Source organism: Oncorhynchus clarkii, chromosome 5, assembly GCF_045791955.1.
Source record: "Oncorhynchus clarkii lewisi isolate Uvic-CL-2024 chromosome 5, UVic_Ocla_1.0, whole genome shotgun sequence".
Lineage (NCBI taxonomy): Eukaryota > Metazoa > Chordata > Actinopteri > Salmoniformes > Salmonidae > Oncorhynchus > Oncorhynchus clarkii.
Window position 1 is genome coordinate 55,383,023 of NC_092151.1, and position 15,420 is coordinate 55,398,442.

General features: G+C 45.9%; 1 protein-coding gene across 1 annotated transcript in view; it reads right to left on the bottom strand.

Moving 5' to 3' along the window:
- Nucleotides 1-13,147, bottom strand: part of LOC139410096 (calcium/calmodulin-dependent protein kinase type IV-like) — a 33,376-nt gene extending 20,229 nt beyond the window's left edge. Inside the window, exons 1-6 of the mRNA XM_071155539.1 lie at nt 13,020-13,147; nt 12,242-12,383; nt 9,384-9,462; nt 9,244-9,306; nt 8,873-8,955; nt 3,066-3,138 (exon numbers count right to left, since the gene is read on the bottom strand). Coding sequence (XP_071011640.1) covers nt 3,066-3,138; nt 8,873-8,955; nt 9,244-9,306; nt 9,384-9,462; nt 12,242-12,348 — 405 coding nt within the window. The 5' untranslated portion in view covers nt 12,349-12,383; nt 13,020-13,147. The remainder of the gene's footprint in view (nt 1-3,065; nt 3,139-8,872; nt 8,956-9,243; nt 9,307-9,383; nt 9,463-12,241; nt 12,384-13,019) is intronic.
- Nucleotides 13,148-15,420: the final 2,273 nt, after the last annotated feature.

Here is a 15,420-nt window from a genome sequence, read left to right on the forward strand (position 1 = left end):
CTCAGTACTTTGTTGAAGCACCTTTGACAGCGATTACAGCCTCAAGTCTTCTTGGGTGTGACACTACACTATAAGCTTGGCACACGTGTATTTGGGGAGTTTTTCCCATTCTTCTCAGCAAATCCTCTCAAGCTCTGTCAGGTTGGATGGGGAGTGTTGCTGCACAGTTATTTTCAGGTTTCTCCAGAGATGTTCGATTGGGTTCAAGTCCGGACTCTGGCTGGGCCACTGAAGGACATTTGGAGACTTGTCCCAAAGACACTCCTGTGTTGTCTTGGCTGTGTGCTTAGGGTCGTTGTCCTGTTGGAAGGTGAACCTTTGCCACAGTCTGAGGACCTGAGCACTCTGGAACAAGTTTTCATCAAGGATCTCACTGTACTTTGCTCCATTCATCTTTGCCTCGATCCTGACTAGTCTCCCAGTCCCTGCCACTGAAAAACATCCCCACAGCATGATGCTGCCATCACCGTGCTTCACAGTAGGGATGGTGCCAGGTTTTCTCCAGACATGACACCTGGTATTCAGGCCAAAGAGTTCAATCTTGGTTTCATCAGACAAGATAATGTTTTGTTTCTCATGGTCTGAGAGTCTTTAGCTGCTTTTGGCAAACTCCAAGTTGGCTGTCATGTGCCTTTTCCTGAGGAGTGGCTTTACTTTACTATAAAGGCCTGATTGGTGGAGTGCTGCAGAGATGGTTGTCCTTCTGGAAGGTTCTCCCATCTCTAGAGCTGTCAGAGTAAACACCGGGTTCTTGGTCACCTCCCTGACCAAGACCCTTCTCCCCTGATTGCTCAGTTTGGCCAAGCGGCCAGCTCTAGGAAGAGTCTTGGGGGTTCCAAACTTCTTCCATTTAAGAATGATGGAGGCCACTGTGTCTTGGAGCTCTACGAACAATTCCTTTGACCTCATGGCTTGGTTTTTGCTCTGAAATGCACTGTCAACTGTGGTACCTTATATAGACAGTTGTGTGCCTTTCCAAATCATGTCCAATCAATTGAATTTACAACAGGTGGATTCCAATCAAGTTGTAGAAACATCTCAAGGATGATCAATGCAAACAGGATGCACCTGAGCTCAATTTCGTGTCTCATAGCAAGGGTCTGAATACTTATGTAAATGTGGTATTTTTGTTTTTTGCACAAATGTATAAAAACCTATTTTCGCTTGAGGCATTTTTTTTTATTTAATCCATTTTAGAATAAGGCTGTAACGTAACAAAATGTGGAAAAAGTCCAAGGGGTCTAAATACTTTCTGAGGGCACTGTATAGGCAAGCCAACAGGATTAAACTTTTCCAAGTATCTAGACCGTTCAAGGGGCAGGTGAAGACAGGAAGTAGTTATGCGACATATCTAAGACTAGCGAATTAGATCGAGATAAACTTCTCTCGCTAGCCAGTCAGCTAACCGGCGAAAACGCTAAGGGTTAACAAACAGTGACTTAAGTATAATGTGGCAGCTTTACTGTCAGTGTTAGCAGGTCGGGTAACAAATTGGAGTGGCAGAATAAGTATCATGCAAATCATTTGTTGTTGTGACTGCCAAGTGTGTTAATAACGACACGTGAAGCTGCTGAAAACTTTTCTTGAAACGACAAAAAAGCGGCACTAGTTATCTTGGGATGACACCAAAGTTAGGCTATGGGAGTAACGGGAGTACCCTACTCGGGGAGTAACGGGAGTACCCTACTCGGGGGGCGTGGCCACATTAAGCCACGCCTCGCTGTGTGTATCTACAAGGCGAGCTCTGTTGTCGAGTAGAAAGAACGTCATTTCCCCCTAGTGGTCATATGCAATAGGATGCAGTAGGACCATATTTTGCATTGCGAATTCATATGGAACGATAAGAAAAATGCATACAATTCTAAACGGGGAAAACCGATAGATAAATTGCTGTTTACAATTTTTTTAATTCTCCACTTGTCACATCCTTATTTAGAAAACGAAAGCAGTGGCCATATGGGCATCACAGCAGCGGCTTGATCACACAGGCACGCACTCGCTAGCACTGTTACATAACAGGCAGCCCACATTCCTGCTGCCTGCTGCCTCTCTTGGTCAGAAGATTAAGAGGCTGTTAAAAAGAATTGCTATGGCTCTCTGAGAGGATTATTTCACACTTTCAGCTCACCAAACACACATACGCACGGATACACACACACACACAGTCACTCAAACACAAGTACGTTCACACACACACGCATCCGTCATTCCTCTAGCTGAGACCGATGCCACATCTGACCCACATCTACCACGTGTGTGTGTGTGTGTGTGTGTCTGTGTCCAGCCAAGCCCTTAGCTGCTTGTATTCTGGGATTACAATACATTTTGTATTTCTAAAAAAAGGCTCTCACACTAATCTTCTGGTTAACATTCATTGGTGCCATTGCCAAGTCTTAAACCCCAAAACAATGTTTAGTGGCATTTTTCCACTGACAAAATAACCATGCTCTATTTTTGGGAGATATCATTCTGCCTGCAACAGCGCTCAGCGCAGCCTGCAACAGAGCGCAGTGACTGACTGCACATACTAGCTCACTGGAAATATGAAATAGGAAGCATATTGAACTCTGTGCTAAAATGCGATTAGACTTTAGAAGTGTGTGCAGTGACTGGACACAGAGAAGACCAAACCTGAAACAAATGGAATATTAAGCCTAAAAGTATGTGCATTTCCCTATGCAAAGTACGGATAAGAGACCTGTCTCAACTGAACAAGCCTCATCAAAATGACAACGCTGAAAAGTCTCTCAGCTCCATGTTGACCTGTTTTCTATTGAAGCTACTGCAGATCAAATCAAATTTAATTTGTCACGTGCGCCGAATACAACAACCTCACAGTGAAATGCTTACTTTACAAGCCCTTATTAACCAACAATGCAGTTTTAAGAAAAATACGCGTTAAGATGATTGCCACCATAATGAAAGACAAAACATATTGCAGCAACAGCGTCTCTACTCTCTCTTCTGTGCATCTCGGAATTCTTAGCAAGTTCCAAAGCATTTGGTGAAATAAGGCACATTTCTCCTCAATAGCCCATCAGTGTCCATTCAATCACATATCTTACCGCCACTGCCTCCAGAATCTGCTTGATGACATGGGCAGCATCTCTCTCACTGTAGTAGCCTCTCTCCACGATCCTAAAGGGGCAGAAAGAGACTAACGGTCAAACACTGTTCAAACGTTACACAGGGTTCAAATACCCCACTTTGGAAGAGAGCGGGCCCGCAACTCTGTAGTGAGGGAAAATAATAGGGCCGGGACGATACCAGTACCACGATACTCGTTAGTATTGTGGCAAGGAAACAAAACACAAAGCGAGTTGAATGTATTTAGGAAAACAGCCCTAATGTTGGGAACAAACATCATTATGTTGTCATCCAGAGTTACATGTATTTATTTTCCAAGCTACAGCACACATTGTTTTACAAACACTAGGTTTTTAAAGGACCAAATAGTGTGCTTTGTGTTTTCATTTTTGCCATGGATGAAATATTGCGATACTGGTATTGTCACAGACCTGATAATAGGGTACTTGTTACTGTCAAACATTCATAAGCCTATAAGATGATAGGAGGATAACGAGTTTAACAGACAATTTAATTTGGCTATTATACAAAAACTGTTACGGTGCGTGAATGAGGACCCAAAAGCGAATTAACTTAAACAGAGCTTCTTTAATTACCAAACATAGGTAGGCTCAGACGGACCGGCAGATTCCGACAGGACAAGACAAGGTTACAGCAAACATGACGACAGTCTGGTTCAGGCATGAAACACAACAAACAAGAATCCGACAAGGACAGGAACAAAAACAGAGAGAGATATAGGGGACTAATCAGAGGGAAAAGGGGAACAGGTGGGAGAAGGGGTGACGAGGTAGTCAAGAGGAGACAAGGAACATGGGGGAAACGAGTTTGAAGGGAAAGGACAGAGACAAGACACAACAGACAATTTAATTTGGCTATTATCCCGAGAGGGAACCCAACTCCTCTCCTCAGGACCGTACCCCTCCCAATCTACGAGGTACTGGTGACCACGGCCCCGAGGACGCATGTCCAAAATTCTACGGACCCTGTAGATGGGTGCGCCCTCGACAAGGATGGGGGGGGGGGGGGGGAAGACGAGCGGGGGCGCGAAGGACGGGCTTGATGCAGGAGACATGGAAGACCGGGTGGACGCGACGAAGGTATCGCGGGAGAAGAAGTCGAACTGCGACAGGATTAATGACCCGAGAAATACGGAACGGACCAATGAACCGCGGGGTCAACTTGCGAGAAGCCGTCTTAAGGGGAAGGTTCTGAGTGGAGAGCCAAACTCTCTGACCGCGACAATATCTAGGACTCTTAGTTCTACGCTTATTAGCAGCCCTCACAGTCTGCGTCCTATAACGGCAAAGTGCAGACCTGACCCTCTTCCAGGTGCGCTCGCAACGTTGGACAAAAGCCTGAGCGGAGGGGACGCTGGACTCGGCGAACTGAGATGAGAACAGCGGAGGCTGGTACCCGAGGCTACTCTGAAAAGGAGATAGCCCGGTCGCAGACGAAGGAAGCGAGTTGTGGGCGTATTCTGCCCAGGGGAGCTGTTCTGACCAAGACGCAGGGTTGCGAAAAGAAAGACTGCGTAAGATGCGACCAATAGTCTGATTGGCCCGTTCTGCTTGACCGTTAGACTGGGGGTGAAAGCCGGAAGAGAGACTGACGGAAGCCCCAATCAAACGGCAAAACTCCCTCCAAAATTGAGACGTGAATTGCGGACCTCTGTCCGAAACGACGTCTGACGGAAGGCCATGAATTCTGAAAACATTCTCGATGATGATTTGTGCCGTCTCTTTAGCAGAAGGAAGCTTAGCAAGGGGAATGAAATGAGCCGCCTTAGAGAACCTATCGACAACCGTAAGAATAACAGTCTTCCCCGCTGACGAAGGCAGTCCGGTGACAAAATCTAAGGCGATGTGAGACCACGGTCGAGAGGGAATAGGAAGCGGCCTGAGACGGCCGGCAGGAGGAGAGTTACCGGACTTAGTCTGCGCGCAGACCGAACAAGCAGCCACGAAACGACGCGTGTCATGCTCCCGGGTGGGCCACCAAAAACGCTGGCGAATGGAAGCAAGCGTACCCCGAACGCCAGGGTGGCCGGCTAACTTGGCAGAGTGAGCCCACTGAAGAACGGCCAGACGAGTAGGAACGGGAACGAAAAGAAGGTTCCTAGGACAAGCGCGCGGCGACGGAGTGTGAGTGAGCGCTTGTTTTACCTGCCTCTCAATTCCCCAGACAGTCAACCCGACAACACGCCCCTCAGGGAGAATCCCCTCGGGGTCAGTGGAGGCTACTGAAGAACTGAAGAGACGAGACAAAGCATCAGGCTTGGTGTTCTTAGAGCCCGGACGATAAGAAATCACGAACTCGAAACGAGCGAAAAACAGCGCCCAACGCGCCTGACGCGCATTAAGTCGTTTGGCAGAACGGATGTACTCAAGGTTCCTATGGTCAGTCCAAACGACAAAAGGAACGGTCGCCCCCTCCAACCACTGTCGCCATTCGCCTAGGGCTAACCGGATGGCGAGCAGTTCGCGGTTACCCACATCATAGTTACGTTCCGACGGCGACAGGCGATGAGAAAAATACGCGCATGGGTGGACCTTGTCGTCAGAGAGGGAGCGCTGAGAAAGAATGGCTCCCACGCCCACCTCTGACGCGTCAACCTCGACAACGAACTGTCTAGAGACGTCAGGTGTAACAAGGATAGGAGCGGATGTAAAACGATTCTTGAGGAGATCAAAAGCTCCCTGGGCGGAAACGGACCACTTAAAGCACGTCTTGACAGAAGTAAGGGCTGTGAGAGGAGCTGCCACCTGACCGAAATTACGGATGAAACGACGATAGAAGTTCGCGAAGCCGAGAAAGCGCTGCAGCTCGACGCGTGACTTAGGGACGGGCCAATCAATGACAGCTTGGACCTTAGCGGGATCCATCTTAATGCCTTCAGCGGAAATAACAGAACCGAGAAATGTGACGGAGGAGGCATGAAAAGTGCACTTCTCAGCCTTCACAAAAAGACAATTCTCTAAAAGGCGCTGGAGGACACGTCGAACGTGCTGAACATGAATCTGGAGTGACGGTGAAAAAATCAGGATATCGTCAAGGTAAACGAAAACAAAGATGTTCAGCATGTCTCTCAGGACATCATTGACTAATGCCTGAAAGACAGCTGGAGCGTTAGCGAGGCCGAAAGGAAGGACCCGGTATTCAAATTGCCCTAACGGAGTGTTAAACGCCGTCTTCCACTCGTCCCCCTCCCTGATGCGCACGAGATGGTAAGCGTTACGAAGGTCCAACTTAGTGAAAAACCTGGCTCCCTGCAGGATCTCGAAGGCTGAAGACATAAGAGGAAGCGGATAACGATTCTTCACTGTTATGTCATTCAGCCCTCGATAATCTATGCAGGGGCGCAGAGACCCGTCCTTCTTCTTGACAAAAAAAAACCCCGCTCCGGCGGGAGAGGAGGAGGGGACTATGGTACCGGCGTCAAGAGCTACAGACAAATAATCTTCGAGAGCCTTACGTTCGGGAGCCGACAGAGAGTATAGTCTACCCCGGGGGGGGGTGGTTCCCGGAAGGAGATCAATACTACAATCATACGACCGGTGTGGAGGAAGAGAGGTGGCCCTGGACCGACTGAACACCGTGCGCAGATCGTGATATTCCTCCGGCACCCCTGTCAAATCACCAGGCTCCTCCTGTGAAGAAGAGACAGAGGAAACAGGAGGGATAGCAGACATTAAACATTTCACATGACAAGAGACGTTCCAGGAGAGGATAGAATTACTAGACCAATTAATGGAAGGATTATGACAAACTAGCCAGGGATGGCCCAAAACAACAGGTGTAAAAGGTGAACGAAAAATTAAAAAAGAAATGGTTTCACTATGATTACCAGAAACAGTGAGGGTTAAAGGTAGCGTCTCACGCTGAATCCTGGGGAGAGGACTACCATCCAGGGCGAACAAGGCCGTGGGCTCCTTTAACTGTCTGAGAGGAATGTCATGTTCCCGAGCCCAGGTCTCGTCCATAAAACAGCCCTCCGCCCCAGAGTCTATTAAGGCACTGCAGGAAGCTGACGAGCCGGTCCAGCGTAGATGGACCGACAAGGTAGTGCAGGATCTTGAAGGAGAGACAGGAGTAGTAGCGCTCACCAGTAGCCCTCCGCTTACTGACGAGCTCTGGCCTTTTACTGGACATGAAGTGACAAAATGACCAGCGGAACCGCAATAGAGACAGAGGCGGTTGGTGATTCTCCGTTCCCTCTCCTTAGTCGAGATGCGGATACCTCCCAGCTGCATGGGCTCAGCACCCGAGCCGGCAGAGGAAGATGGTAGTGATGCGGAGAGGGGAGCGACGGAGAGCGCGAGCTCCTTTCCACGAGCTCGGTGACGAAGATCAACCCGTCGCTCAATGCGAATAGCGAGTTCAATCAAGGAATCCACGCTGGAAGGAACCTCCCGGGAGAGAATCTCATCCTTTACCTCTGCGCGGAGACCCTCCAGAAGACGAGCGAGCAAGGCCGGCTCGTTCCAGCCACTGGAGACAGCAAGAGTGCGAAACTCAATAGAGTAGTCTGTTATGGATCGATTGCCTTGACATAGGGAAGACAGGGCCCTGGAAGCCTCCTCCCCAAAAACAGATCGATCAAAAACCCGTATCATCTCCTCCTTAAAGTCCTGATACTGGTTAGTACACTCAGCCCTTGCCTCCCAGATTGCCGTGCCCCACTCACGAGCCCGTCCAATAAGGAGAGATATGACGTAGGCGACACGAGCAGTGCTCCTGGAGTAAGTGTTGGGCTGGAAAGAAAACACAATATCACACTGGGTGAGGAACGAGCGGCATTCAGTGGGCTCCCCAGAGTAACACGGCGGGTTATTGATTCTGGGCTCCGGAGATTCGAAAGCCCTGGAAGTGGCCGGTGGATCGAGGCGGAGATGGTGAACCTGTTCTGTGAGGTTGGAGACTTGGGTGGCCAGGGTCTCAACGGCATGTCGAGCAGCAGACACTTCCTGCTCGTGTCTGCCTAGCATCGCTCCCTGGATCCCGACGGCTGAGTGGAGAGGATCCGAAGTCGCTGGGTCCATTCTTGGTCGGATTCTTCTGTTACGGTGCGTGAATGAGGACCCAAAAGCGAATTAACTTAAACAGAGCTTCTTTAATTACCAAACATAGGTAGGCTCAGACGGACCGGCAGATTCCGACAGGACAAGACAAGGTTACAGCAAACATGACGACAGTCTGGTTCAGGCATGAAACACAACAAACAAGAATCCGACAAGGACAGGAACAAAAACAGAGAGAGATATAGGGGACTAATCAGAGGGAAAAGGGGAACAGGTGGGAGAAGGGGTGACGAGGTAGTCAAGAGGAGACAAGGAACAGCTGGGGGAAAGCGGGGGAGAAAAGGTAACCTAACAACGACCAGCAGAGGGAGACAGGGTGAAGGGAAAGGACAGAGACAAGACACAACATGACAGTACATGACAAAAACAATAAAAAAAATAGAGAAACAGACTCATATTGATTATTCATGATGAGTTTTACAGATGGGTGGGGTATTTGCTCAAACCACAGTGTTCTAATCGGTTTCCTGGCTACAGTGCTGGTGAAGGCCATTACAAACATAATTTTCTATTCCTTTTATGCTCTACATCTCAATAACGCCTGTGTCATAAATTGCTGCTAATGACAAAGCAGGCAAATGGAACAGGGGGACTGAGTGAGGCCACTGACTCCACCTCTGGCCTCGCCGAAGTGAAACCAATTTCAGCAGGGATATAGGGTTGAGACGGGGGTCGTAAGGGTGGTATATTTTGGGCTTAAGCACCTGTCAAATAGTTCCCCTCCAGTCACCAGCTCCAAGATGAGGGCGATGTCTGTCTCTGTCTCAAAGATCTCCTTCAGGCGGATCTGAGGTCCAAAAGCCACAGGTAGAGGGGAAGACGAGATTGAGAAGTCGCCAAAAATGTTGACAAAGACATAATAAAAAACATTCATGTTACTAAAGTCCCCATTAATGTTCCTTTAATTCACATTCTTAGAATTGTATTTTTTTTAAACAATACAACATATCAAAAACATTGGAGTTGCTAGTATCCTACAAGTCACCACTATTGTTCATGTCCATCATGGCCTGAGAAAAGATAACATTTGAATGTTTATAAGCGGCATATTGGATCAAATAAAGTGACCGCTTACAATATTCGGGTGGGAAAGTCGCAGCAGGACACCAATTTCAGTCCGCACTATTTTCTTGTCGATCTGAAATGGGAAGAACGAGAATGAGAGCCCCCATTAGGATCCTGTCAGTGTAACTATAAAATGGCCGATGGACTCACAGTCTTCTTGAGGACCTTTGCAGCATAGGGCTTCTGTGTCTTCTTCTCCTCCGTGCGAAACACCACTGACGTGGCCCCCCTAGGAAGAATTTAAATTGGTCAACGGCTACGATTATATGGTTCTCTCCATGAGGCAATGATTCAGCATTGTATCTCAAGTTCTACTCATGAACTGCTTATGAATCATAAGTAAGTATAATGTAATTTGCTCATCCAACGTAACACTCAAAAGCTGACATCCACCTCAAGCACTACAATAACAACTCCACGGTGAACCATTCGATGCACATACCACAGCAGGAGTACAATCTTTGTTTTAGTTCTTACATGCTTCTTGCTAACACTGATAAATCAAACCCGTTGTGGAGGAAAACATGCAGGAAAAGAAAGCATTTCAAAGCCATGGCACGATTTACATGAGAGGCCAGAGGGTAGCACTAAGTACGAGCTGAAACCGCGAGTAACCTGTTAATACGTGACTGGGCTGTCTCGTGTTGTCTGTTGCTTTTAAATCGACTTGGGAATCTAGAGATAATGCCCTGGCCCAGCGTGTATCTTTATTAGTTCGAACTAGGGAAAGCAGTAGCAGCAGAAGACACAGCAGCAGCTGAGCTGTGGGTTGCCTAGGACAACTGGAGCACCACATGTATCTTGCTTCACTTGAACAGTCTATATGACCTCACACATACAGATGGTTATGTGTTCTGGTGCTCTATCTATATGATATACGTTCATCAGTAGAGTCCCACTGTTTCATATCTGTATTTTGGTATATCTCAACATTGAAAGGTATAAACATTTTTTTATCAATGTGTGTTCAAATTCAGTTGAGCCGTTGAAGAAATAGAGGCCTTTGTCGCAACAGTATTTTCTCTGGATTTACTAATCCGCTTCGATACCGGTATACCATCATCAAGTGAGCTATCGATATGTACATGTGTACAATCATTACTATTCAATACCGCCAGCATAACTGGTATTTTGGTCAATTAGAATCGGATGTTGATTGTGTAAAACTGAACTAGGTCGTTATTAAGAGGGCGGTCAGAATAAAACCACACAGTGGAATAAGGAGGGTGTACTGGCAGCAGCCAGCAGCTATCTAATCTGGGACTTCCCCTCAGTAGTATCCCTATGGGGGCACTCGGCATTTGCCCTGCTTAGGAAATGATTCCCTGTTTCTCTAGCAGTCCTGCTACTGCTAATACAATCCAGGCATAATCATCCCCCAGCCCTCTCGACACCACTCTCATAGCAGTAGGGTCTCCTTGGTAACCAGGACAACTCTCCTTGAAAAGTAGACCCCTAACAACTGTGCACACCCTTATATGGGGAGGATGGGGGAAGCTGAGAGTAAGCTGTGTATGTTTACGTGCATGAAGCAAGTACCAGTGGCTGAACTGGCCTATTGTTTACGATCGATCTGCCGACTTGTAGATGGATCCTCAAATGTCGATCACAGATGATTCATTCAGTAAACGTCCATATCTGAGTCAATACGGACGTTGGTGTTCAATTGTTACTGCTAATTCTAGCAAACAGTGGCACTACTTTAAGTAATAACCATATCATTTGATTTGGATCTAGTGTTATGGGTTTGAGTCCTGTAAAGGGACGTGTGGACAGCTTTTTGAACGCTTGGTATACAGTTTGTTATACCACTGACAGTGAGATCTCTCCCCGAAGGGACAAAATGGGTGCCTGTCGATTATACATGCAGTTGTGGCGTGAAATAAGGTTTCATATAAAGGCACAGGCGCATTGGTGCTGCATACTGTTCCACAGTATATCCAACGGAAATATGACACCTGATTCACATTATATGGCCAACCCTAACTGCACTGTGCCGTTTCAGATATTCTCTCACACTGTCCCAGCAACTACGGCAGATGTGTAACCAGGCCAGCCCAGTACAGCTCTGCTTGGCATAGATTATTTTTTCCCCTATAGTGTGAATTAGCAATTACAGTGAGCCTGTGTTTTGAGTCAGAACCATGGACATGGTGGGATATCGTTGTTTACGCCTGCTGACGAATGTCTTCATCAAACGCATGAATACCCAGAAGGGCTCCAATTGCCACTCCATCTGTCAGTCAGACCCCCAAACTTCAACAGACCACTGACACCCACTCCAAGTGACAAATATTGACATGTTGACATTGTCAATCTGGATGTGATGTAAGAGTGTACTTAAGCCAGACTCATGTGGATGGAGGGGAGGGGAGTGGAGGGGTCAGAGGTAGTGGGAGATTCCATATAGAGCCTCTGAAAATGGTCTGTAACACCTGTTTCCTCCATACTTGCACTAATCCCTTCATGTTTCACTGTTGTCCAGTGCTAAGCCATGGGTTGCTCCCATTACAATGAGAGGTCATATCCATAGCAAACACAGTGGGCTATTTACCCCTCTGACAGAGTGAAGATCATGTTTTGACACATGTTGATTGTGTCTTGGCATCAAGGTTAGTAGGCTACTTATGAGGTGAGATGATGGGAGAGAAATTGTCACTTGTTAACAGGAGGAGCTGTCCATGGTGCTGAACTATGCATATGCAATTGATACCTCGTTCTGAACTGGTCTAAAATATGTGTTCTGTCTGTCCTGTCAGAGAATCAAACCTAATCCATGTGTAATACACAGTAGATAAATACTGAAATTGTAAACATGGTCATTCAAAATGTACACTCTAGCTATAGCCATAACCTAATGAAATACTATTGGATGAAATTCCACTGATATGTTTTTCTGCAGTACATGAACCAGAAACAAGCTCTTCTGATAGTTATGAAGGTCATGATGCTGGTGGTAGTTACTGCATGCATTGGAGTCAATAAAGGCACAGACTACAGTACTCTACCTTCCCAGTTCTGGACCCATGGTGTAAAACTCATCCATGGAGACATCTCGGCGCGAGCCATCGACCCAGTATTCCACCGGGGTGGCACCGGAGCGTGAGGTTGGCATGTTGATGTTGGCCAATCACACAACACACAGGATTCCTGAGGAGCGCAAAGCCCAAACTCACACTACTTGCCCTCTTTTTAAGATTAAAGCGTAATTCTCCGTTTAAATAGAAGGAAGAGAAGGCATTAGTCCTGTGTTGTTGAGTTGTAGTTGGTTAACTACTCTCACCGTTATATTAATAATCCGGATGTTTACGTTTCCAGTAAAGCAGCGAAATATATAGTTAGCTCCGATATCAAAATCCTGCAGGATTCGCTTTACATCTCACCCTTAGTCACTATGCTATATACCACATTACAAAAAAACAGCCATTATTATTCTATTATTGCAATATATCGACACAATTTCATTCGCGCATTCATAGCTATCCTTTACTCGAAGTTTACTGTGCCATATCCAAATGTGTCGCAGCTTCCATCAGGCCTCCCTGTGTGAGTGCCCGAATCCATAAACCTAGTAGCCTAGGCTTTGATCTTCTGCAGCACAATCCCACCCACGACAGCTCACTAATTAAAACATCACTATATCATGCAACGAACCACCTCAATTGTCCATGATACCAGTAGCGTCTGAGGTTCGTGATAAAGAATATTCCATGGTCCGAGGTAGAAAGCTTTATGGTACTAATTAAATCATGATCCGTCAATATGTTTATGTAGTTGCTGTCTTACAATTAGGCAAAATATAGATTTCGTCTCGCGGCTGATGCAGGTTGCACTATTGGTCTTTATGAACGCCCATCCAACGATCTGCTCGCTATACAATATTTGGTATTTCTTTCATCCTCGGTTTGGGTTGGGTAGGTGGTGGCGGTTAGGCTGGTGTTTTCGGTGTTGGGGGGGGGCTAGAGGGAATCTGTAATCTCAGCTCCACGCCCTCCACAGATTTCTTCCAATCAGTTGCATTTTCACCACAATCACAATCTGCGCTGCAATTGGAAGTCAAAACAGTCAATCAAAACCATGTTATTACGCGTGTATCCCACCTGTAAAGCCTTGGTCCACATATGGCATTGTATAGGGTATATGCAACCTTACATTTCAACGAGCAGACCATTCTGAAAATACTCGACTGATTTTGGATGTCAACAACGCTGGCAATGTATTTTAATTAACTGATGTGTGGAGGGAACCCCATGTCTAATATTTGGCTTCATTATCTTTACTAGAAAGGGGTGAAATGATAGAATAATAGTCTGAATGTTTCATGTGATAATCATGTTCTGCTGTGTACTGTATGCATGCTGAGTTCAGCCGCATCATCTCGGTGGTTATTATAGGTCGTTATCAATATGGTGTAGAGCGTTTGATTTGACTGCTGGGGGGCAAGGATAACTCCAGCTCCGCTAAAACCATTGACAACTACTTGCTGTTTTCGAGGGGATTGCTGAATGCATGTTATAACTATTTGGTTTAAATATCATCACCTCTTGAAGTGCATAGTCAGAAAGACACATTAACGAGTATTCCACATTTAGCTCTATCTTCAGAGTTATACAGCAAGTATCGGCATGCTTTTCATGATCAATAAACATACTAGAAATAAGCAATGACGCACGACGGGTATGCAGGGTTTGAGAGTAACGGATTACATCCGTTACATGTAAGGGATTACAAAAAACGGTAACCGTAATCCGATACATTACCAGCAAAACTATTGTAATGAGATTACAGATACTTTTGAAAAACGACATGATTACTTCGAGGATTACTTTTAAATTCAGAAGGGAGGTTTGCGAAAAAAATCTTTGACACTTCTCTCTTTTTTCTCAATGACATTCAATTCAACATTGAAAAAGGACGCACATGTACATTTGTTCCACCTGAGCGAGTCTGACCCGAAGTCATAGACCACTATGATGAGACACCAAATGGGTTTGATGGATCGCGGGAAAAGAGCAGGAATATGCTTTTGTAGGCTACAGTCCAAGCTATGTCTTCGAATGTTACGACTGCTGTCGATATCCAAAGATTATCCAATTTGAATAAACGCTTGGAGGTAAGAATGACAGCGATTGTGTAATCTACGGCGATACGGATATCACTTATTATTGCTATCTACATAGCGCATTGATGCGAATCATACTGCTGCTTTCTCATTTGGCTATTTGCACCTTACGGATTGTGGTTGTTGTGGACGGCTGTTCACAAATCTAAATGTGTATTTGAACCCAATAATTGTTTAATTCAAGAAGTTTAAACTGCCTATCAATCATTGTTTTTGAAACCAGTGGACAGTCAGCAAGTGAAAAATGCTCTCTTGCCACAGCTGCACAGTGCGGATCCCAGGCTATGGAATAGAAGTGAGGCTTTTATTGCTACATTTTTATTGCAAACTTTTGAAAGACTTAAACGGGCAATCTGTAGTTGCTACATCCATTTTTGGACTTATTGTTGGAATTATATATACACTACTGTTCAAAAGTTGGGGGTCACTTAGAAATGTCCTTGTTTTTTAAAGAAAAGCTCATTTTTCTGTCCATTAAAAATAACACCAAATTGATCAGAAATACAGTGTAGACATTGTAAATGTTGTAAATTACTATTGTAGCTGGAAACGGCTGATTTTTAATGGAGTATCTACATAGACTTACAGAGGCCCATTATCAGCAACCATCACTCCTGTGTTCCAATGGCACGTTGTGTTAGCTAATCCAAGTTTATAATTTTAAAAGGTTAATTGATCATTAGAAAACCCTTTTGCAATTATGTTAGCACAGCTGAAAATTGTTGTCCTGATTAAAGAAGCAATAAAACTGGCCTTTAGATGGCCTTTTTTGCATACTCAAAACAACCTACTATTTAGGACGCAAGTATGGGTATTTGGACACAACCACTCATCCACGGTGCAGGAATGGCGGGTTCGGCTGGCCAGGAGTAAAGGGGACAGTGGGAGTCAAATGAGGCAGAAAGGGAAGAGAGTAGGGTCGAAGAGGCAGAGTTAGGAGACAGGAGTGAGAAGGATTTAGCAGAAGGACGAGATGATAGGAGAGAGTAGTGGGAGAGAGAGAGCGAAGATTGCGACGGCACATGACCATCTGGGTAGCGGCTGAGTGGGTAGGGTTGCTGGACA